The sequence below is a fragment of the Chlorocebus sabaeus genome, chromosome 10 (assembly GCF_047675955.1).
Source record: "Chlorocebus sabaeus isolate Y175 chromosome 10, mChlSab1.0.hap1, whole genome shotgun sequence".
Taxonomy (NCBI): domain Eukaryota; kingdom Metazoa; phylum Chordata; class Mammalia; order Primates; family Cercopithecidae; genus Chlorocebus; species Chlorocebus sabaeus.
The window spans coordinates 127,509,286-127,536,208 of record NC_132913.1 but is presented as its reverse complement, the minus strand read 5'-3'; the positions used below and the strand labels follow the sequence as shown (position 1 = coordinate 127,536,208).

Here is a 26,923-nt window from a genome sequence, read left to right as displayed (position 1 = left end):
CAAATAGAGGAAAATGACGTGAAGAAAATGAAACAGGCTGAGAAAATAGTGTGAAACTGTAAGGAGTTTTACATTTTAAAACTTGCTACTTGTAATTGGATTTTCAGGTTTCTGAAACTGGCATAGCGCATTTCAGATGATGAGGGAGGTGAGAGCTGTAGAAAGTGGGAGGAGTGGTTGCGGGGAGATGGGTGAGCGATGAAGGTGGAGAGCAAGTTGGAGAGATGCAGGGAGAGTCAGGGGACAAGAAGAGGGTGTGCCGAGGACAGGTGGCGGACAGACAGGCCGCTGCCCCCAGTTTTTGGTGCTCTTTCTTTGCTACACTCAGGCATGAGGCAGACAGGAAAGACAGGCAGTGCTGCTTGATAACAGGCTTCTTTCTTGCCCTAAATACACATCTTAGAATGTGTGGAGAAAGTCACGCTGTGGGAGCACATGGGCAGGCTCAGGTGTTCACTCTTGTAGATGGAGAATGATTCTAGCTGACGTTGGGGCCCTTTGCTGTCACCCCACAGTCCCCACAGTGCCCGACGTGAGTGGTGAGAAAATAGTGCTCAGTGATTTGCATTTTATATATGCACAGGTCAAAGAAAATGAACTCTAAATGTTCCCATTTGATTTTTCTGCTTTTGTTTAGCCACATGAAATGAAGATCACCTCTGCCTATCTGCAGGACATTGAGAATGCCTATAAGAAAACCTTCCTCCCTGAGATGAGGTGAGCCAAACGCACGACCGATTTACGGGACTAAAACTTCTTCGCCAGTCGTTTCTCAGGCTCCAGCAGCCCGGGCAGTGTTCTGTCTTACTGCAGTGGATATCGTCTGAGATGTTTAATCTGATGTTTATAAATAAGAAAAACAGGAGACATTTCAGTTTGATTTTTGTGGGGTTTATTGGTTTGTTTTGGTTTTCTTATCAATACTTTTGCTCTGCTATATTTCCGAAGTTTTTTGATGCTAGAAGTAAACCGAGCTCTATTCCGTGACAGGTTTTACCATAGAGAACTTACGTATTTTTCCTTCAGGTGTCAACTAAACATTCGTGTTTACCTAGAAGGATTGATTGGGAGTGTATTCATGGAGAAAATTCGTGAAAGATAACATTTTCTCTAGACATTCTTCATTGATGTCCTTGAGAGGTGTTTGGATTAGATGAAGGAAACACCACCAGACTGTCTTTCTTCCTTTTCCCCCTTCCTTTCTTTGTTGAAAGCACACGGAAAATGTGGTTTCGCTCGTCCTATGGCTTGTCATTCTGTGCTTCTGGGGTATATTCGTGTGTAAGGAGTGTCTGCCACACTCATTCAAGTCCAGTTAAACTCAGATTGTTTGAATAATGCTTGAATTGAAGACTTTTATACGATTTCTCATACATTTTAAAAACCTAAGCCTCTTTTGGTGCCTAAAAATCTCATGTTCTTGTTGTTTAAATTTCAAAGTAACTGTGAAATTGGAAATAAAGAAAGATACAGTAATTTTAGAAAAAAGTTTTATTTTTAAATTTATTTTAGTTAAATACTGAATATTTACAATGAACAACCTCAGAAGATAATATTGTTAGACCGTAGGTAATTAATAAACAATAAAAAGTGAGTAAGAGAAATGTTTTATTTAGCAAGTTTTTTCTGTACCATAAGTATTAACGTTTATGTTATCTCTGCTTGTTTGTGGTGAGCGTTTCTTTCTTAGGTGGTAAGAAGACAGGGTGGCCTCTGGCTTCCTTTTAACCTGTTGTACTACCCTATTTCCAAGGCCACAATACCAAGGGAAGTATCTAGCATACTAGATACTTGAATAACAGCATAAACAGAGATAGTTGAATAAACAGCATAAACAGAGATAGTTGACCCTAGAGTTTCAGGCTCAAAAATTACTCTTGGAGATTTTCTGGCTTCAAAAACATCACTGAGAATGAGCTTTCTCATAAGTTCATAATTCAAATGGAATTTCTAGCTACAGCATCAGCAAAATAATGGCTGGTTTCAGCCTGCACACGGGGCGAGAGTTTCTTTTGCTTTGCCACCCTCATAGACTCGTTAAGCCTCAGGCGTTTATTTCTTACCACTTGGGCTTGCTGTGCTTTTTAGCTCTTGTTTTAGGAACAGATATAGTCTCTGTTCATTGTTAAAGTAGATCTTACCTGACAGCTCAAGCCTACGGATTGATGGGAGCCAGTGGATGTAGGGGTCGTTTGTCACACATTGAAGAATGAGTACCAGATGTCCTCTGTGCAGTGTGCATTGTTTTAAGTGTTGAATTGTAGACCAAGATCAAACTGCAGCTTTGGGATGGACTTGGATCTTAGAAGTTTTGTCTTAGAAATTCACCATGAAATTTGGCTGAAACTATTTTATGTAAAATTTCAAGAAACCTATAACGAGTTATATTTTAAAATTTATTGGCCATTAGTGTTTTAGAATTCAGGAGTTTCCCGACAGAAACAATATTAGGTTTCCTGGGCTTGTATATTTAAACCATTGTTTAAACACTGAATATTTTTATTGTTAGATCTTAGGTTAGACCTTAGAAGACAATATTGTTAGATCATAGGTAATTAATGAACAGCAAAATCAGAACTAAATAAGAGAACTGTTTTGTTTAGTTTTAATACTAGTGTTTGAAATAAAGCAGATCAACCTGACAAGATGATGGCTCCGTTGAAGTTCTGTGTCTCCTGTCTTCCTCTGAGCAGTTCTTCCTGTGTTAGCTCTTCTCTCTGTCACATGCTGATACATGGTGATGCTTCGCTGTTTTTGTATGTGTTGCTTATGAATGCCTAAAGAGCATTGCAGCCTTTCCAAAATATTTGTATTGTGGGATTTTAAGAGGCACAGTGAGCTAACTCTCATAGGAATGTGTGTTTTCTGCCTGTGTCAATATTTATGACCCAGATCTTAGGCGTATATGTCTTTATCCTCATTACCTTAATTATGAATGTGTTAATGAGTATGAGTATCACTTAGTTTCACAAACATTTGGCCATTCCCTTGTTCAACATGTGTTTATTTACTCAGCTCCAACATTGCTAGCTCCCAATGCCAGTGTTAGCTGAGACACAGAGGTACTCAAGACAGGGTAGGGAAGGCCTTTCTGAAAAAGAATCATCTCCTCTGAGATTTCAGAGACAAGAAGAGAAGCACTGAATGGCCAGCCTGACATGTAACGAGTTTTGTAACTGTCCGTTGTTTCAGATTGTTCTAAGGTGGGTGAGGAGCTGGGGAGGCTCTGGAAGTGTTGAAGTAACTTGCGGGTTCAGGAATACAGCTTATGGCTCTCCTCAGCCCTGAGCGACCTGTAGGAATAACCACCATTGAGGTGGCACGTGAACTGCCGGCCCAGTCCTTTGTGGGATTTCCTCCAGATCCCTGACTCTGCTCTTGATGTCTTCTTATTTTAGGCCGCCTTTCACGAGGCAGTGGGAATGAGAAGCAGGTGTGACTGGACAGAGGCGGTTTTATTTGTCTGTTGCCGAGATTGTCAGCATGCTGAATCGAGGCACGCAGAAGATAGAAAATGGGCTCTCTAGGTTGCTCTCAGCAGGTAGTTTGGGGTCTGGAGTTCATTGAGGGCAGGAGCCCTGTCTTCCCCACCTTCTGTACCTCACACAGCACCTAGCTCCCGGTGGGGCTTCAGCTAATGTCTGTTCAGTTGTGTGTGTGTAATGTACCTGTCACATCATCCTGTTCTCTCATGTCCACTCTCGTGCAAGTATGTCAAATAGTTTGTGACCTTGCATACTGCTGTGTGAGAACAAATAATGTTTCTGTACCAGCCCTGTTCATCAGGGATGCTTAAGACCTCTGTCTCCTGTACGCTTCAGTTGAATATTCTCTTAGGTGACTTGCAGAGGGAATTACTCTCCTTTGTCACTTCGTGCCTTTCTCTTCGTAATAACAATGAGTAGCTGTAGACGGTTCAGGAAGCAATACAGCAAGTCCTGTATTTAACGTGACCTTTTCCTTGCCAGCCCTAATGGCAAATGCAGTAAGTTACTTTCCTCACTATGGATTTATGGTTCACTCTGCTTACAGCTTCTGACCATTTATGTTGATCTTAAGAGCGCTGTGAGGGATGCAGTGATCTTGTTGCAGTAAGAATCTGTTATCCAGTTGTATGACTCTATGAATTGTGTGTTACAGACTTGTGTGGAACAGATGTGTTACTGAGTGATTGTAGAGCCTGAAGACTTTTTTCTTTTTCCTACACTTTGGAAGTGATATGAGTCAGTAACGATGAGACTTAATAAGATACAAGCTCTTTACCTATACCATGGAATGTGACTCACCAGTGGTCTGTTGAAGATGATCAGCGGGGTAGGTGAAGTTTGGTTGGTACCATTGTAGGGGTCAGATGCTGATTTCAGTATGAGAATAAATAGCTTGTACATTCTTGGGAGTATTTATTTACCCTGTATGTTTACATCCTAAATGTGTGGAGGGTACTCCAATATGAGGATGCCCTCTGCCTGTGCTCGGTTAGGCCCTGGGCTTTGTTGTCCTTTCCTGCAACCGGCACCTAAATGAGATGTCCCTTGTTTATACTGGGCAGATGATGCGTGGGACACAGTAGCCCCTTGACATTATGCTGGAAGGGGCTTCCAGCGTTTCTGCCGTGGTCCGCACTCCATTGAGCCTCCTGTTCCGGCCTGTCGGCTGGCCTCTCTGGCCGGGATTGGGACTGCATAGGCTCCCTCTGGGTGGCCTGGAGATGATGGCAGGGGCAGCTTCTTCATTTGGTGAGGTATGGACATGCTAACCTGCTGCTTTTCAGTCACCCCCGGGCTGGACAGCCAGGTCTCTGAATGGTCTGTGTAGGCATGGGGGAAGCAGGCTTGGTGAACTGCTGCTCCCTTCCTTCTGGGACCTGGTGCTAAATTCTCAGTGGCCGGACTAAAGACCAAGGATGAAGATAACTGAGTTGCTGCTACCCTGTTGTATAGTTTGGCTGAAACAGATTACTTTGAGGGTTTCGTTTGTCTCGTAAATTCTAAATCCTAGTAGCTCAATTAACCTGTGTCTCACTTTGCCAGTTTTGTGCCCTCTGTGCCTGTCCTCGGTTAGGCCCTGGGCTTCGTTGTCCTTCCCTGCAGCGGGCACTGCATTTGGCGATGGTATTTGGAGCTGCTGACGTGGCTCATGTACCTTGTTCCTGTGGACAGTGGTGGCTGTGGTCTGTCATGCCCTTGGCGTGGGGCAGTGTAGTCAGGAGAAGGGAAACGAGGAAACGGACCTGCTGTTGTCACTGTCAAGCCAGCCATGAGAACATTCTGGCTTCTTTCAACATGTCCTCCTGAACCAGTCAAGCTCTGATGCGCCCTCACATGCCCAGCGTGGTGCCCAGTGCAGAGAATGTGAGGTTTTAAATTCGAGCAGGAGACTTGAGCGGTTTGTATTCATTAGCACATTCAACTTCAGCTTGGAAAAGTCTACATTGAATTTCATCTTGTTTTTTCTTACAGTGAAAAATGTGAGATTCTACAGTATTCTGCAAGGGAAGCTGAAGATACAACAAGGGTAAGAAAATGGTTGAAAAGTTGAAAGTTATTCCTACATTTGATTCATGTGTAAGGTTCTTGCAAATCAGATCGTCAGTTAGATTCCCAGTGGTCTTAACAAACATCAGTATTTTATCACCTCAAAGCAGTGCCAGTCAAATCCGTCACCATAGTCCCCTGGCCATGAGGTTTTGATATTCTTTTAAGTAATTCAGTCTCTATGATCTGAAGATTATAGAGGCCACGGAATCGTGGGCCATCCACTCCACCATTTTTATTAAAGAGCTGGAGAATTGAAGGTTGGATTAGTTAATGGGAAAGGTTTACATGTAAAGATAACAGTTTTCCCTAAATTAGTGTATTTTGTGAAAGTCTAGTAAATCTTGGTGTAGTTTTCAGGGAACTTTTTGAATAATAGCCAGACAAACATTAAAACATCTGAAGAAGAGTTTCATCTTAACGAAAGAACATTTGCCCTCTCACGTACAAAAACAAACTATATGATTATAGTAAGGAGAGCATTGTGGTGTTAATGCAAGAATTAATAAAGCGCCTAATGGAACAAAACAAGAGTCCAGAAACACGTATGCACCTGTGTGTATCTTCAGTTTGGCAAAGTTCCTTAAAGGATAATTACAAAAATGGAAGTAGAGGAAAATTGTTTCTTAAATGGTACTGAGGCAATTGAACATCCATTTGTTAAAAAACAAGTTTTTTATTTTGTGTTTTATATATTAAGCATAAATTACTAAAAACAAAACAAGGTATAACAATTCTAGAAGAAAATACACATTTTAGGATCTGGTCTTGAAGTGTGAGTGGTGTCCGTGTAACAGAGAAGCTTTGCATAGTTGGCTGCTGGGATGACAAGCACGCTTCATTTGCCTCTCAGCATTGGGAGGATGAAAAGAGGGAGGTTAACTGCTTTTCTGCACAGAGAGGAGCATTCTCCTTGCAGAGGGAAGCCCTGCATTCTCGCCCAGGCTCTCCTACTACCAGTTGTAAAGTTCTTTTGAGACCTTGGTTTATTCTACTCAGACTGATTAAATTACATTTCATTTTCTCCTCGGCCTTCTGTTTCTGTTTTTAGAGTATTTATATACCTTTGAGAGACTGTTTAGGTGGCATGTATCTTATCAGAAGAATAGTACATTTTGTCTCTTACACTATATTATTTGAGTTTGTTTTTGAATCTACTCAAATTCTCGAAACTGAAGAGGGTTCCTGAGTTTGGCCTGTTTTGAGGAAAGAATGCTTATGGAAGGATTACTCCTCTGGAAGGTCAGACTGTGCAGCCAGCCAGCCTTGGGGCCGGGCACCTGGATCATTAGGTCTCTCTAGGAAATGGGTTTATATCTTATTCTTTTGTCATTTTGAGAGGCTGGGTTTTACCTTTTAGAATGAACTTACTTGGGAAGAAATGAGTAGCCTGTCCTGAAGGCTGATCTTTCTCCCTAGTCCTGATTGTTCTCGCCTGTCCTTTTTCTCCCAGCCTGCAGGGTAGTGTCTGCACTACTTCCTGATCCCTGAGTGTTAGCTAGGCAAAGCCATGTTGCCATGCAACACTCAACCCCACCATCTCATTAAAGGTCAGCCAGCTCACTTCCATTCTGACTGTTACGGTGTGATTCTTCCTGCTAGATATTCATAGCTTACAGTGTATTAAAATGTTACCTCTTGGCCAGGCATGGTGGCTCATGTCTGTAATCCCAGCACTTTGGGAGGCTGAGGCAGGAGGATTGCTTGAGCCCAGGAGTTAGAGACCAACCTGGGCAACATGGCGAGACCCCATCTCTACTAAGAATACAAACATTAGCCAGGTGTGGTGGCGGGCGCCTGTAGTCCCAGCAACTCGGGGGGTGGAGGTGCTCAGGTGGGAGGATTGCTTGAGCCCAGGAGTTAGAGACCAACCTGGGCAACATGGCGAGACCCCATCTCTACTAAGAATACAAACATTAGCCAGGTGTGGTGGCGGGTGCCTGTAGTCCCAGCGACTCGGGGGGTGGAGGTGCTCAGGTGGGAGGATTGCTTGAGCCCAGGAGTTAGAGACCAACCTGGGCAACATGGCGAGACCCCATCTCTACTAAGAATACAAACATTAGCCAGGTGTGGTGGCGGGTGCCTGTAGTCCCAGCGACTCGGGAGGCGGAGGTGCTCAGGTGGGAGGCTTGCTTGAGCCCAGGAGGCCAAGGCTGCAGTCCATTGCTTTCCAGCCTGGATGACAGAGCCAGACCCTGTCTCAAAAACAAGCCACTTCATTTACATCTCTAAAATGGGGTTATCTGTTTAACCTGAATTTTTCCTGTCTTAGGTGGTAGATGACATTGAATACCTTAAGTTCGAGAAAGGGCCGTGGCCCCAGCAGGACGATCGCTCTTTACACCACCTGCGATTACTGTAAGTGCGTCTGTGTGGGGGCTGCACGTGTGGGGTCTAACTGCATAATGGGGAAACTTAGGGAAGTTTGAAATAATTACGTTTCAAGTTAGGTGTTAGCACGACCAACCAATACTTAGATGCATTTTCTCTTCCAAACAGCTCCTGAACCCCCTGGTCTGATACTTAATTTATTGAGTGCCATTATGAATTTAACAGGCATTTTGCTTCCACTATGTGCAATACCGTTCCAGATTTAAGTGTCAGATAAAATTCTTGATGTCTTTGAAAATGTGTTTTAGTGGGGGAGACAGAGTAAACAAATAAATGAAACTGTCAGGTCACAAAGGCCAGGGAGAGAAGTAACCCGGAGTAACAGGGTGGTGAGTAGCTAGGGGTGACAAAGGGCCCCTCTCGGGACAAGGCCTAAGTGAGGCCAGGATTGGGTCCTGTGGGCTGTGGGGTGAGCAAAGGGCAGGGGCTCGGCAGGTGCAGAGGGTCTGAGGCAGGAGTGTAGTGGGAAGGTGCACCCAGCAGCCAAGCCAGTGTGGCTGGAACAAGTTGGGGGAGGGGAGGCCACGGCAGAAGGCGGGTAGGTCATGGTGCATTTGGTGGGTTTTTATCTGATGAGATGAGATGCCATTTGGGGGTTTGAAGCAGAGGAGTAACACGGTGTGACTTATATCCATTCAGCTATTGTGTGGATTCTTTGGTATCTATTAAATGAAAAACAAAAACCGTACCAATTCGGTAAGTTGAAAAAAAAGCTGTCTTCATCTACATCACTCTATCGAAACTGCTCCTGCCAAGAAGACGGCCTCGCAGTTCCAGATGCAGCAGACCCTTGTCTGTCTTCATGCTGCTCCCTGGCCCTGGAAGCAGCGCTGCTGCCCCTCTTCTCCAGTCCCTTCTCCTGGTTCCATGCCCCCCCGACTCCCCCAGTCAGTCAGTCCTCCACCAGCCACTGCCCTCTGGGGCCGGGCTCTCCTTTTGCGGTTCCTTCTGCCTGCCACTGGGCTCTGGCAGGCACAGTGACCCGGGCAGGGTCTTGTCCGTTGACTTTGATTTCTTGAGGACGTACCTAGTAACACAGCTGTGGATAGCATGGATACCACCGTAGGTCCTAGCCCAGACCTTTCCCCTGCACACCCCGCAAATGTCCCCCGGGTGCCTCTTGCAGTGTCTCTGTGCGCTGGCCTTCCCACCAGTGATCCCCAGCTCTGCCTTTTCTGTCCTGGCTGGTGCTGGCTGCCTGGGAATCTCACCCTGCTTAGGTCTCTCCTCTACCACCCGCCCCAGCTGCTGCTCATCACTGCAATGCCCAGTGCCTGGCACAGGCCTCATATCCAGCGTGCACTCAGGAGATGCATCTGGAACGAGTGACTTTGATTTCTGTGTTATTGGCCCTATGAAGCTGGTGTTCTTAGGCCACTGGTGCTTACCTTCTTTTTCTGCCTGATGGGATGTGAGTGATACAGTAGTCTCCTAGGATGACCAGAGGGATAGCTGGCTCATTGTACATGTCACTAAAAGTTCACTGATCAAAATGTAAACAGAATGTGTAATAAGTCTACTTCTGGCCAGGCAGGGTTCACGTCTGTAAATCCAGCACGTTGGGAAGCTCAAGCGGGAAGATTGCTAGAGCCCTGGAGTTCGAGACCAGCCCAGGCAATATAGCGAGACCCCATTTCTACAAACAATTTAAAAATTACCTGGGTATGGTGGCGCATACCTGTGGTCCCAACTACTTGGGAGGCTAAGGTGGGAGGGTCACTTGAACCGGGGAGGTTGAGGCTGTGATGAGCTGTGTTCACGCCACTGTGCTCCAGCCTGGGCGACAGAGACCTTGTCTCTCAAAAGAAGTTTACTTCTGTTTGATGTTTTTAGTACAGCATTAATAAGCAAAAAATGGATTTACATTAAAAAAAACACTAGTCATTCTACTTAGTTTGTTAATTCCTGCCACACTGTTAAAATAGTATTTGCAAAATCAGTTTTCTAGTTAGTGGAATGGATACTGAAGGGTGAGTGAAGTAGGCATACTGTGGGGTCCTCATGTCAGACTGAGGAGACAGGAAGGGTCAGGTCAGCCCTTAACTGGCTGTGTGACTTGGGACAAGTTACTTTATCTGCCTGTGCCTCCATATGTAAGATTATGGCAGTGAACTAGAGTGCTAGGCTGTATGTATTGAAGGAAAAAACAAATATAAATTTCATATATGATATTCCATATATTCACTACTGTATAAAATGGTATTAATCTAAAAGTAGCTTACTGAAATGATTGGCTCTAGAAAGTCTTTTTAAAGGAATCTAGCAAATCTTCCATTAGAAAGTAAAACAACAAAACCTGCTTTCTTTGTCTTTCTTTTTTTTTGAGTTGGAGTTTTGCTCTTGTTGTCCAGACTGGAGTGCGGTGGTGCAATCTCAGCTCACTGCAACCTCTGCCTCCTGGGTTCAAGCGATTCTTCTGCCTCAGCCTCCTGAATAGATGGGATTATAGGCATGTGCCACCACACCTGGCTAATTTTTTAGTAGAGACGGGGTTTCGCCATGTTGGGCAGACTGGTCTCAAACTCTTGACCTCAGGTGATCCGCCCACCTTGGCCTCCGAAAGTGCTGGGGTTACAGGCGTGAGCCACTGCACCGGCCTTCCTTGTCTTTCTGAGCCATTACTAGGAGACGGAATTAAAGCACAAAGCACTGCTTTTGGCCTCTGAATCAATATTCTGCCTCCTGGAGACAATGGCCAGAGGTTACAGTGCCTGCTCCACATGGACAACACATCTCAGCCTGAGGGCCGTGAGTCCGCTGATTGATGGGGCGACTGACCAGAAATGAGAGGGGTCCTCTGAGATGTCTGAATGTAGAAGTTTCTCCGAGTCATTAAAGTCAGCTGATCATTCCCTGTGCAGTCATTTTTGTTGCAAAGTCAGTGTGTGCTTTGCTGTGAACTGTGGCAAGGGCCATCAAACATTGGTTCATTCCGAGTAATTTTAACTTTAGGACAGAGTTACGTAGGTGATGGAGACCAAGAGGGGAAAATAAAAGTATATTTCTGAAAAGAAAATGATTGTTGTAATACCAGAGACTCACCATTTCATAACCAGGTCAGACGGATCCCTTGAGAGGGACTCAGCCAGTCACCTGTCGCTGTGCCCCTGGGCAAGGGGCCTGACCTCTCTGAGCCTCTGTCTGCTTCTTGTAAAGCGGGGAGAAAATAGAAGCTACCTCATAGGACTGTTGTGGGGATTCAATGTGCGAATAATTTGAAAGGCTCAGAGCAGTGTATGTCATAAGCACTAAAGTTGTAGAGACTATGTTATACTGTTTGTGGTATATTACACTCTGATTGTAGATTCATTATGTGCTTACATTTCTCCGTTAATATTTTTGTTCTTTAATCCTCAACTTTTTTTTTTTTTTAAACTTTTTAAGTAGTGTTTTTCTGATCTCAGAAATAGTTTATATTATCCTCAATTCACATATTATGGAAATCTACAGTGAAGTTGAAACCATATGCTAAGAACAACCGTGATGAAGATGCTATTCGTATTTTTTTCTGTGCATGCGCCAGTGCAGTTTACTGTCTTATTGTTGTAATCCAGATTCCCAGTGCGCCCTGCCCCTTGGTGGGAGAGCAGACCTGAGTGATGTGCCCCCCAACCTTGCAGGGTTGAGCGCCACGGGGCTTAGCACTGCCTTGTATATGTAGTTCTGTGTTGCTTAACAACAGGGATATGTTCTAAGAAAGGCGTCGTTAGGCGATTTCATCGTTGTGAAAACATTGTAGTGTGTACTTACACAAGCCTAGGTGCTGTAGCCTGCACACCTAGGTGGTATGGTGGAGCTTGTTACTCCTAGACTACAAACCTGTGCAGCATGGTACCGTACTGAACACCGTCACCAGTTGTGACACAGTGGTAAGTGTTTGTGTATCTAAACATAAAAAATAAAATAGTATAAAAAATAAAAATGGTCCACCTGCCTAGGGCAGGCACCGTGAGTGGAGCTGGCGGGACTGGCAGTTGCTCTGGGTGAGTCAGTGAATGAGTGGTGGGTGAATGTGAAGGTCTAGGACATGACCGTACACTACGGTAGACTTTGTAAACGATGTACAATTAGGCTACATTAAATTTATATAAAAAGTGTTTTTCTTCAGTAAGAGATTAACCTTCGCTTACTATAACTTTCTTTATAAACTTAAATTTTTTTTCTTTCTTTCTATCCTTATTCTAGAAGTATTTTCTGAGTTTTAAAATTACTTATTTTTACTTTTTAAACTTTTGTTGTTGTTGTTGTTGTTTATTAAGATACAAACACAGTGGCCTAGGCCTGCACGGGGTTGGGAGCATCCACACCTGTCTCACTGGAAGGCCTTCACGGGCAGTAACACACATGGAGCTGTCACCTCCTGTGACAATGATGCCTTCTTCTGGATGCCTCCTGAAGGACCTGCCTGAGGCTGTTTTACAGTTACTTTTTTAAATAAGTAAGATGAGTACTTTAAAAATCACGATAAAATGTCTAGTATAGTAAATAACCTAAACCAGTAACGTGGTCACTGATGAGAATATCAGGTATTCTGTACTCTGCATAATTGTGTGTGCTGAATTCTTCCACGACTGGCGGTGCAGCAGGTTTGTTTATAACACATCACTGCAAATATGGGAGTCACACGTTGAGCCATGGCACTGTGACAGCTGCTGTGATAGGAAGTGTTCAGCTCCGTTAGAGTCTTGTAGGACCACGTTGTGTATGTGACCTGTCGTGTACTGAAACGCCATGCTGTGCGTGACTGGAAACCGGCAGGAACCTGCCGCACTGTACAAACAACGTGGGTTTCACAGGAAAGCCACAGGAGGGCTCTGTCGTTCACTGTCCGTCGTATGACTTTGTGAATTTGCCATCACGTTTCCATTTTCCCAATATTCAGCTTTAGCTGCAGCTGTCAGGTTCCTCGTAGGAAACAGAAGGCACATTTGACCAGAGAACAGAAGAGGGTTTAGTAAAGGAGCCATTGATGAAGAGCAGGGCAGGGTTGAGGGAAGCCGGGATGGTGAGACACCCCGGCCATCCACAGTGGGAAACTGGCGGGTGAGGGCAAGGGCACTGGGCTTTGGAGTCCAGAGCTGCTGGGGCTGCTGTGGAAGAGGCTGTCCAGCATCAGATGGAGCCCGAGGGGAATGGGGAACCCACATGCAGGGAACCAGCAGAACAGTCATCCACCCAACTGTACTTCATTGAAGTCAGAGGGCAGTAGAGCCCCTCTGATGCAAGGAGCCAGCCTCTGGGCACAGAGCACCTTGGAGGAAGGGTGGAGAGGAGATCTGAAGGGTTAGATGGACAACAGCCCCAGACTGTCCACCCAGGGAATGCAGAAGATGGTCAGCATTCACTGTTGTCCTCTGGCCAGAATGAAAATGTGCGTCCCTATGTGGGACAGGGGCAGCCACCATGTCATTGTGCAGTGATGACCATTCATAGTCTTGAGTTGGTCACCGTGGGTGTTTTTCATATAGAGGGAGAGAGAAACAACCTGCCACAGTCCCCACTTCTGTGGCAAATTTGGAGACCCGAGTTCACTTTGGTGGCTTCCTTGGTTCCCACAGCCTCCTTCCCTCTGCAGGCAGCTCAGCTCCATGTGGGCCTTACCTGGTGCAGCATCCTGATCCTGTGTGCTGTGGGTTGGAGCCTTGGGGGCTGCCCTCTGTGGTAGCTGCCTGTCTCCTCTGTTCAGAATAAGATTCATCACTGTGAATGAGGACAGGTACACAGATCAGTACAAAAAAAGACTTGTTGGACTCGGGAGAAATCCATGCATAGGCTCCTCAGGCTCTCTTCCTCTTGTGAGGGATACAGAGACTGACACATGGATAGAGCTACTTTCTCTAGCAGCGAAAAATACAGTAACATATGGGCAGTATTTCTGCCTGGAAAGCCCTTTAGCTACTAAGTGCCCATAATTTTTATTGGGGGCTGGTCATGTAGGAATCCTCCGCTTCACAACTATTCAGGTTCCAGACTCCCAGAAAGAAGGCAGGTCTTCTCTGTAACTCCTGTCGTACCCTGGTAGGGCTGAGGTTGCTGCCTAGCCTCACCATCGTAGGGCACTTTTTAGAAGCTGAGTTTCCAGAAGCCAACCAAGGGCCAGCCTCGCAAGGAGGCCCTGGCAGAGACGGCAGCGTAGGCCTGCTCTGTGTGTGGCGAGGGAAAGGCTTTCTGAGAGTGCAAGAGCCGTGCTTCTGGCAGAAGAACTTCAGGCAGGGGAGGCAAATCCGCACCCAGGAAATGTGTTTTTTCACCGTGGCCAGAGCCTGGGATTTTAACAAGACCGGGGTTTTGTAAGAGAGGGGCAAGGGAACCGAGCACAGACAAAATCACATGTGAGTAGTGGTGAACCATGACACTTAGTCTAGGTAAGGAGGGAAGTGAAGGAGGGAGGGGTGAGGGGACTGTAATGACAAAATGGTTGAGAGGCCAAAGGCATACCGTCTTGGAAGAGAAAGTCGGGAACAAAGGTTGAATATAGAATCAAATCACCTGTGGTTCTGCCGTCACAGTGCCAGGAGTGACAGTCGAATGCAGGCTCTTCCAGTTAAATGTGTGTGTGTGCGTGTATTTCTAAATATATCTTGCATGTGTTTTTGTATTCTACTTCCAATATATTGAGCATGTTCCTGTTTTGTTAAACATTTTAAAATTTGATTTTTTCATGGCTCCCCATATAAGGTGCACTTACCATTGATTGAGATGCAAGTCAGGGCCTGGCAAACTGTTTGGCCTGTGGGCCAGATCTAGCCTTCAGCTGCTAAGAAGATCCTTACATTTTTAAAGGATTGGAAGGAAAAGAAAGGATTATGTGATGGCAACTGTATATAGCTCTCAAAGCCTGATATTTGCTATCCAGCCGTTTACAGAAAAAGTTTTGACCGCAGACACAGCATAATCCATTTACCGTTGCTTTAAAATAAATCTCTTGGGTTATTTCAGTTTCTTTATGTTCCTAATACAGTAAAGAGCATGTTGTACCCCTTTTTGTTCAATTTCAGGTTACTTAAGGTATAAAAGTGGTCAGAGTATATGAACACATTTTACAGCTATTATGTTTTTGCAAAATGATTCTCCAGAATATGTGTACCAGTATTCATACTTGTACCTGGTCCTCTGAATTTCCCTATACAGACAATATAATTAGATAAAATGCAAACAAAAACTTTCAATTTTGATACCAAAACAAGTATTTGTTTTACTTTGCATTTTATAAACACTGAACTTAAGTTTATATTTTTATTGGCTATTTATTTGCTCTTTGTGAATTTTCCCTTCATATTTAAGTTTTTCAGATAACTAGGTTTTTGTTTTGATGATTTATGCAGTTGTTTTCCATTTTATTGATGTATACCCTAGTTTTATTATTTTCTCCCTGCTTTCTTTAGGCTTTTCTTACTCTTCATTTTCTATCGATTCCTAAGCTTTTTGATTTTAGATCTTTTTTCTTTTCCAATATAGTCAGCCCTTTGTATCCCTGGGTCCACATCCTTGGATTCAACCAATCTTGGATCAGAAATATTTGGGGGGGAAAAAAGCCAATAAAAATAATACAGCAATAAAAAATAATAAAAATGTAAAAATGCAGTATAACAACTATTTACATAGCATTTACATTATATTAGATATTATAATACTTATAACCATTATATTATTGTATTACATTGTTTTGGATATTGTACATACTCTAGAGATGATTTAAAGCAGGGGTGTCCAATCTTTTGGCTTCCCTGGGCCACATTGGAAGAAGAAGAATTGTCTTGGACCACACATAGAATACACTAACACTGACAATAGCTGATGAGTTTAAAAAAAAAAGGCAAAAAAATTTCATAATGTTTTAAGAAAGTTTATGAATTTATGTCGGGCTGCATTCAAAGCTGCCCTGGGCGGTATACAGCCGTGGGTTGGACAGGCTTCATTTAAAGTGTATTGTGGGTGGATGTGTGCATAGTTCATATGCAAATACTATGTCATTTTATGTAAGGGGCTTGAGCATTCTCAGATTTTGGTATTAGTGGGGTCTTGGAAGGAAGCCCTGGAGAACAGAAGAATAGTTGCATATGCATTCAGTGCTGCCACTTTCCCTCTAGGTACTGCTCTTGCTGTATCACACAAATGTGGATAAATTGTATTTTTATTTTCATTCAAAATGTTTAAATTATTTTGAGACTTTTTCTTTGAACTATGTGTTATTTAGAAGTGTGTTGTTTAATCTCCAGGTGTTCAGGGATTTTCTAGGTATTTTTCTGTTGTTGATTTCTAGTTTAATTCTCTTGTGGTCTGAGAATACGCTGTGTATGGTTTCTCTCCATTTACATTGATTAAGGTTTTATATGGCCAGTGTTTCATATCTTGATTAGTGTTCCAATTCACCTTGAGAAGAGTGTAGATTCTGCTGTTGCTGGAGTGTTGTATAAATGTCAGATTGAGCGGATTGATAGTGGTATTCAAGTCGTTGGTATCCTTACTGATTTTCTCTCTGCTGGGTCTGTTGGTTACTGAGAGTTGGGTTTACATTTCCAACAGCACTGGATTTGTCTGTTTCTCCCTTGAGTTCTGTCAGGTTTTGCATGATATATTTTGAGGTACTGTTGTTAGGTACATAGTGTATTATCTTAGGTTATTATCTTCTTGAAGAACTGGCCGCTTTATCGTTACGCAATGCCCCTCTTTTTCCCTGATGTTTGTCCTTGTTTGAAGTCAGCTCTATCTGAGTTTAATGTAGCCACTCCAGCTTTCAATTAGTGTGGGCATGGTGTGTCTTTCTTCCTCTTCTATCTCGAGTCTTTAGTTTTCTCATAGGTAGTAAGTAGTGGTTGGGGCCTGTGTTTTAATCTACTCTGACAGTCCCTGTCTTTTGATTGCTGTTTGGACCATTTGCGTTAGAAGTGAGCGTGAGGATAATCAAGTTCCATTTTACCATTGCTTTTCCCTGTTTTCTGTTTGCTGCCTGGGTTATTTCTCCCTGCCTCTTTTTCTGCCTTCTCTGGATTTCATTGAGCATTTTATATGATTCTCTTTTATCTTTTCTCTTAACATATTGATTGTACTTTTTAAAAATGTTTGTAGTGGTTGCTGTGGAGTTTCCAGTATACATTTACAGCCCATCGAGGTCCGCTCTGCGATGGCACTGCTGCTCCAATTGGGGGGCTGGAGGTACCGATGGCACAGTCTTCTAGGCTCCTCCTGCTGTCACTGTGACATGGCTGCCATTCCTTCCACTTTTTTTTTTTTTCTTTGAGACAGAGTCTCACTCTGTTGCCTATCGCCCAGGCTGCAGTGGCATGATCTTGGCTCACAGCAACGTCCCCCTCCTGGGTTCAAGCAATTCTTCTGTCTCAGCCTCCCAAGTAGCTGATACTACAGGCGTGCACCACCATACCTGGCTCATTTTTGTATTTTTTTTTTTTTTTTTTTTTTTTTTTGAGACAGAGTCTCGCTCTGTCGCCCAGGCTGGAGTGCAGTGGCCAGATCTCAGCTCACTGCAAGCTCCGCCTCCCGGGTTCATGCCATTCTCCTGCCTCAGCCTCCTGAGTAGCTGGGACTACAGGCGCCCGCCACCTCGCCCGGCTAGTTTTTTTGTAGTTTTAGTAGAGACGGGGTTTCACCGTGTTAGCCAGGATGGTCTCCATCTCCTGACCTCGTGATCCGCCCGCCTCGGCCTCCCAAAGTGCTGGGATTACAGGCTTGAGCCACCGCGCCCGGCCTTCATTTTTGTATTTTTAGTAGGGATGGGGTTTTGCCATTTTGGCCAGCTGGTCACAAACTCCTAACCTCAAGTGATCCGCCTGCCTCAGCTTCCCAAAGTGCTGGGATTACAGACGTGAGTCACTGCACTCGGACTCTTCCACTTTTTGTAAGCTGTAAAATCACTCAATTCGTTGTTGTTGTTAGTCCAAGAAAGGCCATTGATTTTCAGTTTTTTCTTATTGGAAGGATGGAAGTTACAGCTTCCAGCCTTCACCCTTTGGAGCTGAAGCTGGAAGTTCTGTCTTTGTTTTAATTTTAAAACTGGTAACATTTTGGACTAGATGCCTATATTTGTATGTGTGTTTATAAATTTGCCTAAATGATATACTCTATTATTCAAAACTTTGCTTTAAAAAAACTCCATCTTCTCTTTTAACTGCTCTATTGCAGCAGTTCCCAACCTTTTTGGCACCAGGGACCAGTTTCATTTCATGGAAGACAGTTTTTTCAGACTGGAGCAGGGGTGGGGGGATGGTTTCAGGATGATTCAGGTGCACTACATTTATTGTGCACTTTATTTCTCTTATTATTACATTGTTATATATAATGAAATAATTATACAACTCACCATGATGTAGAATCAGTGGGAGCCCGAGCTTGTTTTCCTACAACCAGACGGTCCCATCTGGGGGTGATGGGAGACAGTGAGAGATCATCAGGCATTGGATTCTCATAAGGAGCGCACAACTTAGATCCTTTGTATGCACAGTTCACAATAGGGTTTGTGCTCCCGTGAGAATCTCATGGCACACTGGTCTGGCAGTAGGCAGAGCTCAGGCAGTAATGCGAGGGAGGGGAATCGGCTATAAATACCGATGAAGCTTCGCTGGCTTGCTCACTCAGCCGCCACTCACCTCCTGCTGCGTGGCCAGGTTCCTTACAGGCAGAGGTTTGTGGCCCGGAGGTTGGGGATGGGACCAGGCTGAACCGTGTTCTGCTGTTACATCTGAAATCTCATAGTTAACAGTAGATGTCAACACAGCGTCTGGAAGGTGTTTTGGAAATAATTTGTCCCACAGCACTCCTGTGGGGCGGGGCTCCCTCATTTTACAAGGAGGAGACCACAGCTCGGAGAGCTTGAGCCTTCCAAGGTTGCATGACTGTGTGTGGGACGTCTGACCTCTCGGGCTGCAGGAGCTGGAGCTGCTGCTCTCTGCATCCTCTGTGCAGTCCTGTGCCCTGGGCCGCCTTGCCTTCCCTCCTGCCGTCTGGTCAGGCTTGAATCCTGGTGGAAGCTTCGACTCCTCCGTCAACCATAATCCTAGCTTGAAGCCTCCTTTTTCCCTGCTGACCCCCTTATCCTAATCCTCCCCTAAGTCACACCCTGCAGGTCAGTGTGCCACTTTCAGTGATTTCTCTCTCATGTCTCTAACACTTCTGCTCCCCTTGGGGTGTAATCCCCTGGTTCTTGGTCTCTGTTCCTCTGCCTCTTTATTTCTTCATCCCACTCCCACCAGGTTCATTTTTTTAAAAAGTCACAGTGACCCCGTTTTCTCTTTACTTGAATCTTTGCGTGGCCTGTCTTCGTTTAGTCATAGATCCGAATTTCCTTTCCCAGAATTAATTCAGAATCCCAGTCTGCCCTGGTTCTGCATCTTCCACCAGGATACCAGGTAATCTCCCAGGCTTTTCTTCCACCACCACCTGCCCAGTAATTACCTGGAAATCCTAACGGTCTTTAAAGCTTGACCGTAATTACTGTGTTTTCTCCCTGACACCTTCCCTTAACTCTTGTAGACTGTTACTTATATGAATGTATATGGTATCCTTGTTTGTTAGTATTAGCTACTGCTGGGCATCATATGACATCTCACAAACTTACCGAGACAAGGGATTTTGTCTGACTTGACCTCTCTGTGGTAACAGTGTCATTTTCTAAACTTGGTGTGAAATGTGTGTTGATTCGATTCTGCACCGTTTGTGTAGTTATTTAGTTATGCACTTATCAGAGCATAGAGAAGGATCCTGTAATTCCCCCGTAGTGTATCAATTACAGCATTCAGTTGTTTTCATCTAGCTCACTATGAATGGTTTTGTCCTTTTTTCTCCTGATATTTTGCCTTTCTTCCTCCCCAAAGATGTTTCGTAAGTTTACAATATCAATTGTGTTTATTTTCATTTGAGTACCATTTGTCAATTGAGGGACTCAAGTGATAATTATGACCAATTTTCTAACATAATTATTGTAAACATGCCATTTACCAGTGACATTCATTTTATCCAGAACCTGACCAAATTATTGGTTTAGAACATTTCTGCACCATCTCAGTTACGTGTTGCCAGTGTCTAATTATGTGTATGTGTATAGCTATGCTTGTGCTGAGAGGCAGTAATTGTGTTTTTCAGTCTTATTCATATCCACATCCCTAACTGACTGGCGCCTGCCTGGGCTGGTTTCGGTCCAGTCAGGACCTCCGACGACACGTCAGGCCTCCAGCTGTGCGGGCTCCTCTCAGACCATCGCTGCCTCTCCAGAGGCCAGAGCTTCACACCCACCCTCTTTTGTTTGATTGCTAAGAATTTTACATGACTCCTGGAGCACATCTTTTTAACATGAAATTTCAGTGCTACAGAAACTGTAGCATGTGAGTTTGGTATCAGAAGTACAGTGTTTCAGATAGAACTTTGCAATTCAGGAGAAACTGAAAAATAGGGTTTGGAAATGTTATAGGACAAAGTGCTGATATTCTGTTAATTGGGAAACAGCTTGAGTCATAAAACACAATTCACAATTTTATTCCTTTTTGTGTCTTCCTGCCTTACTCTTTCGTTTTAAAATATGTGACAGAACACCTCATATCGTAACCAAGCTCTAGTATATTTTATCTTCTTATTTAGACACTGACTTATGATATTAAAAGGATGCATTATCCTCAATCAGTTTTGAATTCTTCATAATGAAACTAAGTGCTTTGTGAAGAGAATATTTTCTTTCACTGCCTTTTGCTTCCTGAGTCATAAAATGATTCCTTGTGTCTTTATTACTTAAATCTAGAAGTTTACTGGAGATATACCATAGACTCTTTCTAGTAGTCGTCATTAAGCTCATAGCAATAAATTGAAAGGGCAGTTTGGTTAGGTATAAATAAATTGTAGAATCATTGCAGCATTCTTTTTTTAATCTTCAAAAATAGTTGAAGCGTACTTGTTAAAAGATTTTCTGGGGCTACATGTAATGTTGCCAAACTAAGCATAGATGGCGCTGTTGCTTTCTCTACTACACATGCTCCAGGCCACTGATTGCTTTCATATTTTCTAGCATTTTCTTAGGTTTTTCAAACTGTAAAGAAAACCATGTCACCTCCCTGCATTGATATTTGTTGACATTTAAAATATGAACTTCATTTTTAGTTGGAATTTCTTATTGTGAGATCACTTCAAAAGTTATCCTTATATTTGAGTTAACAGTAGGAAGATATGTAGTTGTAGATTATTGACACATGCATGGAAGTGTTTAGATAGAATGCATAAGGAAAGCTAGCAGCAGTTTCCTCTGGAGAGGGAACTTGTAGTCTTACAATTTATGCAGTTTTACAAAATATGGCGTCTTTATGCCCTTCACACTCTTTCTGTTTCGCTTGCTTTTTTAAAAAAAATATTTGAATATCTTTTGGCAAGTAAAACCAACTTAATAGTAAAACTAAGAAAATGATCTTATCTGTAAGTGTGTACATTACAGCCATGTGCCTACCCATGTGGAAACGCACATAAATACGCTTAGGAAAGCAAACGATCGTTGTTATCCTGGCAGCAGTTTCTTGGCGGGGGGCGTTTACATTATTGGATCACCAACCGTGTACGAGCGACACAGTTTTTACTAGGATGCTGCTGATGCTATACCTACCGTCCACTCATCTTCAGCTTGCCACAGATCCGCAGCTCTGGGGCTGTCTGTGGAAGCATGGTTCATGGCTCCTGTGAGCCTTGGGTTCTGGTCAGGTTGTTCTGTTTGTGGGAGACCCTACCTGGGTACCGTGGGGAACAGGCCTTGGGTTTGCTTAGTGGACCTGGACTGTCTCACAAAGTCTGGCCGAGAGCCAGATACACTCACATAATTTCCATTTGAACCATTACAAATGAGAAACGTCTCCTGCTTTTATAACTCAGTAATGGGAATGTGGCTGTTGAAAATAATTATTTTCTTTGTTTTGAGCCCTTAAGAAAAGAGACTTTATTTTAATTTTTTTTTTTTTTTTTTTCCCGAAAGCTCAAGAAATGCTTTTTATCTTTAAGTATAGTGGTTATATTCGGACTATATTTAATTTAAAATAAGCAAATTGTAACAAAGTATAAATATTTTAACATTCAGCACAATGAAATGATAAAGCTAAGAGACTATCCTATGATTTGTGTATTTATTGGTGCCAAGAAAAGTGGAGAATTAAACCTTTTACAAGCCGTGGTACGACAGACCATCCTATGTCGGCCTCAGCGTACAGAACAGATCTGTAAGACACTGGCTGCAACTGCAGAGAGACTGAAGCTACTCACCGTTCCTGCCCCAAGATCCACTCATCTGGAAAATTGTTAATGGGGGCATGCTTTGTGTGTAGCACTGTCATATAACCATTTGCTTCTAGCTTTTGATTCCTGCTATTCCTGTGTTTAAAGCATACTTTGTCTCCTTTTTCTATGTCTTTTTCTACGGCATCCGTTCCCAGAAGGTCATCATTTGTAGGTACTGAGGCTTTTAAAAGATGCTACCACAGGTTCTGAGAGTAATTTTAAAAAGCAGCTCCAGATCGACCACGTGGTCTTTGGGAGGAAGGCTTTGCTTCTGGGATGACTGCTTGGCAACGAACAGCATTTATTGGAATGTGTAGATTTTTTATATGGATGTTTAAAAAAAAATCAGACTTAAGCTGCTTTTATTGTATTTATTTTGATGGTTTGATGTGATCCACATGTGTCTTATTTTTTTAGGGTTCAGGATAAGTGTGAGGTGCTGAATTACACAAGCATTCCTGTCTATCTCCCGGAAATCACCATTGGAGCTTATCAGGCTGAGCGTGTCTTGCGTCAATTCAGAGCGGTAAGACTGTGGAAATGGAGAAAGCTGGCTGGGGGTTGAGTCTGCAGCACCTGGGGACACTGTAGTCACTTCTCCAGAAAGGAGTTTTTGTTGTTGTTGTTGTGTTTTGTTTGTTTCAGTGAAGGAGCCTCTTTTTCGTTGAAATAATTCTCCCTTTTCCCCGTGTTTCTGTATGGGAAGCTGGTGAAGTCCTCAGATGGCAGCCCCGGAGCAGAGATGTTCTTCATCAGGCATATTATCTTGATAGGGGAACACTCTGTTCATCAGCTATTATGTCACTTTCTTAACTGTCAGGCATTACTTTTGGTCTTGTCTTACTCTTTGTCTGTAAATAATGAGGGTTCCATTCCTGCAGAAGGCCCTTAGGCCATATGGGAGGGCATAGGGAGGTCAGGCAGAGCTTGGGACAGACAGCGAGGGTGGAAGTTGGTAGGGGCAACTGTGTCATTGATCTTCTTATCCAATTGCCATACCTTCTTAGTGAGTTATTTGTTGTGGCAAGATTCCATTGGTTAGAGGCGTGTGTAAGTTTTGTTGGGAACCGGCGGGTGAGTTGCAGCCTGCGCTGCGAATCCCGATGTCAGTGGACTAGGAAGAGCACGATCCTTATCTGTGGCAGTGGTGGCTGTGGTTTGTTATGGGTAAATGTGAAATAGTTGTATTAAATCAGAACTCCAGGCTATGCCTTCAACATGTAGATGAGTTGAAATCTAAATTTTTTTGCATTCCTCTGATTGTCCGAGTTGATACCAGCAAATTGCCTGGAGAACCCACTGAAAGTCTGAGTAGATCCCCTTGCTTTCTTTCTTACTCGAGGTACTTGGCATTTTCTTTTAAGTAAATTTTTTGGATTGTTTTGGAAGTGATTTTATTCAGTGTGAGGATTTGGGGAAAACACATAAAACCATAAATATATCTCTCAGAGGCACTGGCGGTTAATAATCTGTGCACAACTCCTTCTGTCCTTGTATACGTGTGAGTGCGTGTGCCATTTCTCCCTCTTTGAGTGGGACTCTGTGGATTTGCGTCCCTGGCATCATTGCTGTAACTGGTGCCTTGCTTGCTGCTCTTATGTAGGCCAGAAAACCCACACTTGGTGTTGGTTCCCCGTGTCTGCTTTTGTGCGTGGCCAGGTCCTGTTGAGTCTGTTTCACAAGTGGCTTCACTTCTTCCTGTTGACATCCAGGCTGCCATCATTCCCACCTGAGCTTGTACGGCGGCTTCCCCTCCGGTCTCCTTGGGTTTAGTCTCTGCCCTCAGTCCTTCTCCAGTAAGGCAGAAGCAGCCACGATCTCAGTGCAGAACACACGATCTCAGTCCTGTGCCTGAAGTCCTTCCTCTCCTGTGGGAGGTGTGTTAAAGTCTGCCACTCTGTAGATTTGTGCCTCCTTTCCGTTCTGTCTCCTTTCCGTTCTGTCAGATTTTGTTTCTTTTTTGTTTTAGGGCCGTATTATTAGATGCATACAAATTTAGAATTGCATTGTTAGTAGAGTCACCCTTTTCATTATGATATTTTCCTCTTTACCTTTAGTAGTGGTTCTTATTGTAAAGTTTATTCAATATTTATGTAGCATCTGAAACTTTTTTTTGGTTAGTATATGCATGATGTAACTTTTCCTATGTCCTTTAATTTCAACCTTTCTATGTCTTTATATTCAATGTGGTTACCTTGTAATTTGCAGTTATTTAAAAAAATTTTATTAGTCTGAATATTTGGGATATTTATCTATTCACATTTAATGCAATTACTATTTGTAAATAGCTTATCTTACTGTTATATATTTTTTCTACCTGTTCTATGTTTTTTTTTCTTTTTTGATTAAGTTTTTTTCTTTATTCCATTTACCCCCACCTATTTCCCTACTAGTTATCATTTTAATAGCTTTTTGTGACTAACCTGATAATTAAAATATTTATCTTTGGTTTAATGATGTTGAAGATCAATTAGCTTTCCAGTTCCAGAGCAGAATTACCCACTCTCGTGTTTTGCATGATCTCTGTCATCTTAATTCTCCATACATGTTAGCCCCACAGACGTTTGCGACTGTTCTGAGCTGTGCTCGGCAGCTCTGCCTGTGCATTTGCCCCACGGCCACCCACCCCTTCCCTGGGCGCTGCGTCTGTATGTAGCATCCTTGGTCTTCCGCCTGAAGAATTTTTTGCGAATAATAAATTCTCACACTTACTATTTAAAATGGTCTTTATTTGATCATCATTTTTACCTATTTTATTTATTTTTTTAAGTTTGGAATGTTCCAAACTTAAAAATTCCTCAATTGGAATGTTCCAAACTTAAAAAAAAAAAGGAAAAATAACTTTTCCTGAATCATTTAAGGTAAATTATTAACATGATGCTCTGTTATCTTCAAACACCTGAATGTGACGGTTCACAGAAGGTGGTGTCTGCATCAGGATCGTTTGTGCTGCTGTTGGGAATGCAAGTTCTCAGGTTTCAGTCCAGGCCTCCTGGATTAGACACACAGGGGATGGGGCCCAGAAATGTGTTTGAGTGAGTCCTCCTGTCAATATATAGTGTCCGGTTTGAGAATCATGGCTTGAATGTGTGATTCTCACAAACGAGGATGTTCTCCACAACCCCAGTACAGCTGTCAGAGTCAGGAAATGAGCGTCACGCGCCACTGCTGTCTGATCCACAGGCCCTCTTCAGGAGCAGTCATTTATCCTAGCCGTGTTCTTCTGAGCAAGAATAGCCAATCCAGGGTGATGGCTTGCATTGAATGGTTTCCTCTGCTAGTCTCTGTGAATCTGGTTCAGTTCCTCAGGCTTTCCTTGGCATTCAAGACCTTGACATTTTTGAAGACTACAGAACGGTTACCTTGCTGAATATCCCTCAATTTGGTTTTGAGGGATATTTGGCATATGGTTCCCATTTGTCCCACCACTGTTTTTGTTACTTGTTAAGGTGGTGTCTTCGCTATAAAGTTATCTTTTACTCTTATTATTTAGTATTTTGAGGGGAAGTACTTTGAGAATATGTAAATGTCCTCTTACTCATCAAACTTTCACTCAGTAGTTTTAGCATCCGTTGATTTTTCTTGGCTAAATTATTACTATGATGATTGTCAAATTATAATTTTCTGTTTCTGTCGTTCTTTCTACATGACCAGGTAGTGTCCTGCTAGAAGCAAATATTTTCCCTTCTCCCCATTTATTTATTCACTGATCTCCATATATCACTATGGACTCGCAGATTCCTGTTTATTCAGATACATCTATACTTGTTTCTGTGTTTCTCTCTATTTGTTGAAAACCGTGAATACACACCAGTGTCTCCAGTTCCAGTGCAACACAACAAGGTTCATTTTAGTGCTCTCCTCATCCATATCCTTCTCAGATGATGAGAAACCCGGCCCCCGTGATCTCAGTGTATTTACCTGCCGGAATTCCGCAGGGCGTAACTTAGTCTCCTGTCTCTGCTACCATGGCGTCCCTAATCCCTGCCACCCAGGCAGGTGCAAGTATTCTCCAGTCCTGCAGAACAGCTTTCCATTTGAACTTGAAGGAAGAAAGGCTGTCTTCATTCCTGCAGGTTGGTTTCATTGGGTATTGAGTTTTAAATTGCCAATATTTTCTTTCAGTGCTTCCAAACTTTGCTATTTTATACTTCTGGCTTTTGTGTTTCTAATGATAGTTCCTCTTCAGAAGATATTTCTTATTTCTTTGACAGCTTTTTTCTCCTTTTTTAAAGAGATTTTTCTGACTTGGTTTCATGCATGTATACTCTCTGGGGTGTGTGTTGTGTGAGTAGGTGTGTATGTGCATCTGTGCTCACTTGGCCTGAGGTTCATATGCGTTTATACTCTCTGGGGTGTGTGTTGTGTGAGTAGGTGTGCATGTGCATCTGTGCTCACTTGGCCTGAGGTTTGTATCTATAACTCTTTGAGCCTTTGGCTGGTGTTCATTGTCTGTATCACTTATTTTTTTTTTTTTTTGAGACAGAATCTCACTCTGTCACCCAGGCTGGAGTGCAGTGGCGCGATCTCAGCTCATTGCAGCCTCTACCTTCCACGTTCAAGCGATTCTGCTGCCTCAGCCTCCTGACTACAGGCATGCGCCACTATGTCCAGCTAATTTTTTGGGTTTTTAGTAGAGACAAGTTTGCATCATGTTGGCCAGGCTAGTCTCAAGAACTCCTGACCTGAGGTGATCTGCCCGCCTCAGCCTCCCAAAGTGTGTCTGTATCGCTCTTGCAGCA

General features: G+C 43.3%; 1 protein-coding gene across 2 annotated transcripts in view; it reads left to right on the top strand.

Moving 5' to 3' along the window:
- Positions 1 to 26,923, top strand: part of NDUFA10 (NADH:ubiquinone oxidoreductase subunit A10) — a 64,953-nt gene that overhangs the window by 12,830 nt on the left and 25,200 nt on the right. The window contains exons 6-9 of one of the 2 annotated variants that reach the window (XM_007966876.3): positions 638 to 717; positions 5,460 to 5,514; positions 7,807 to 7,892; positions 22,599 to 22,707. In XM_007966876.3, coding sequence (XP_007965067.1) covers positions 638 to 717; positions 5,460 to 5,514; positions 7,807 to 7,892; positions 22,599 to 22,707 — 330 coding nt within the window. The remainder of the gene's footprint in view (positions 1 to 637; positions 718 to 5,459; positions 5,515 to 7,806; positions 7,893 to 22,598; positions 22,708 to 26,923) is intronic. The other variant, XM_007966877.3, reaches the window with a different exon arrangement.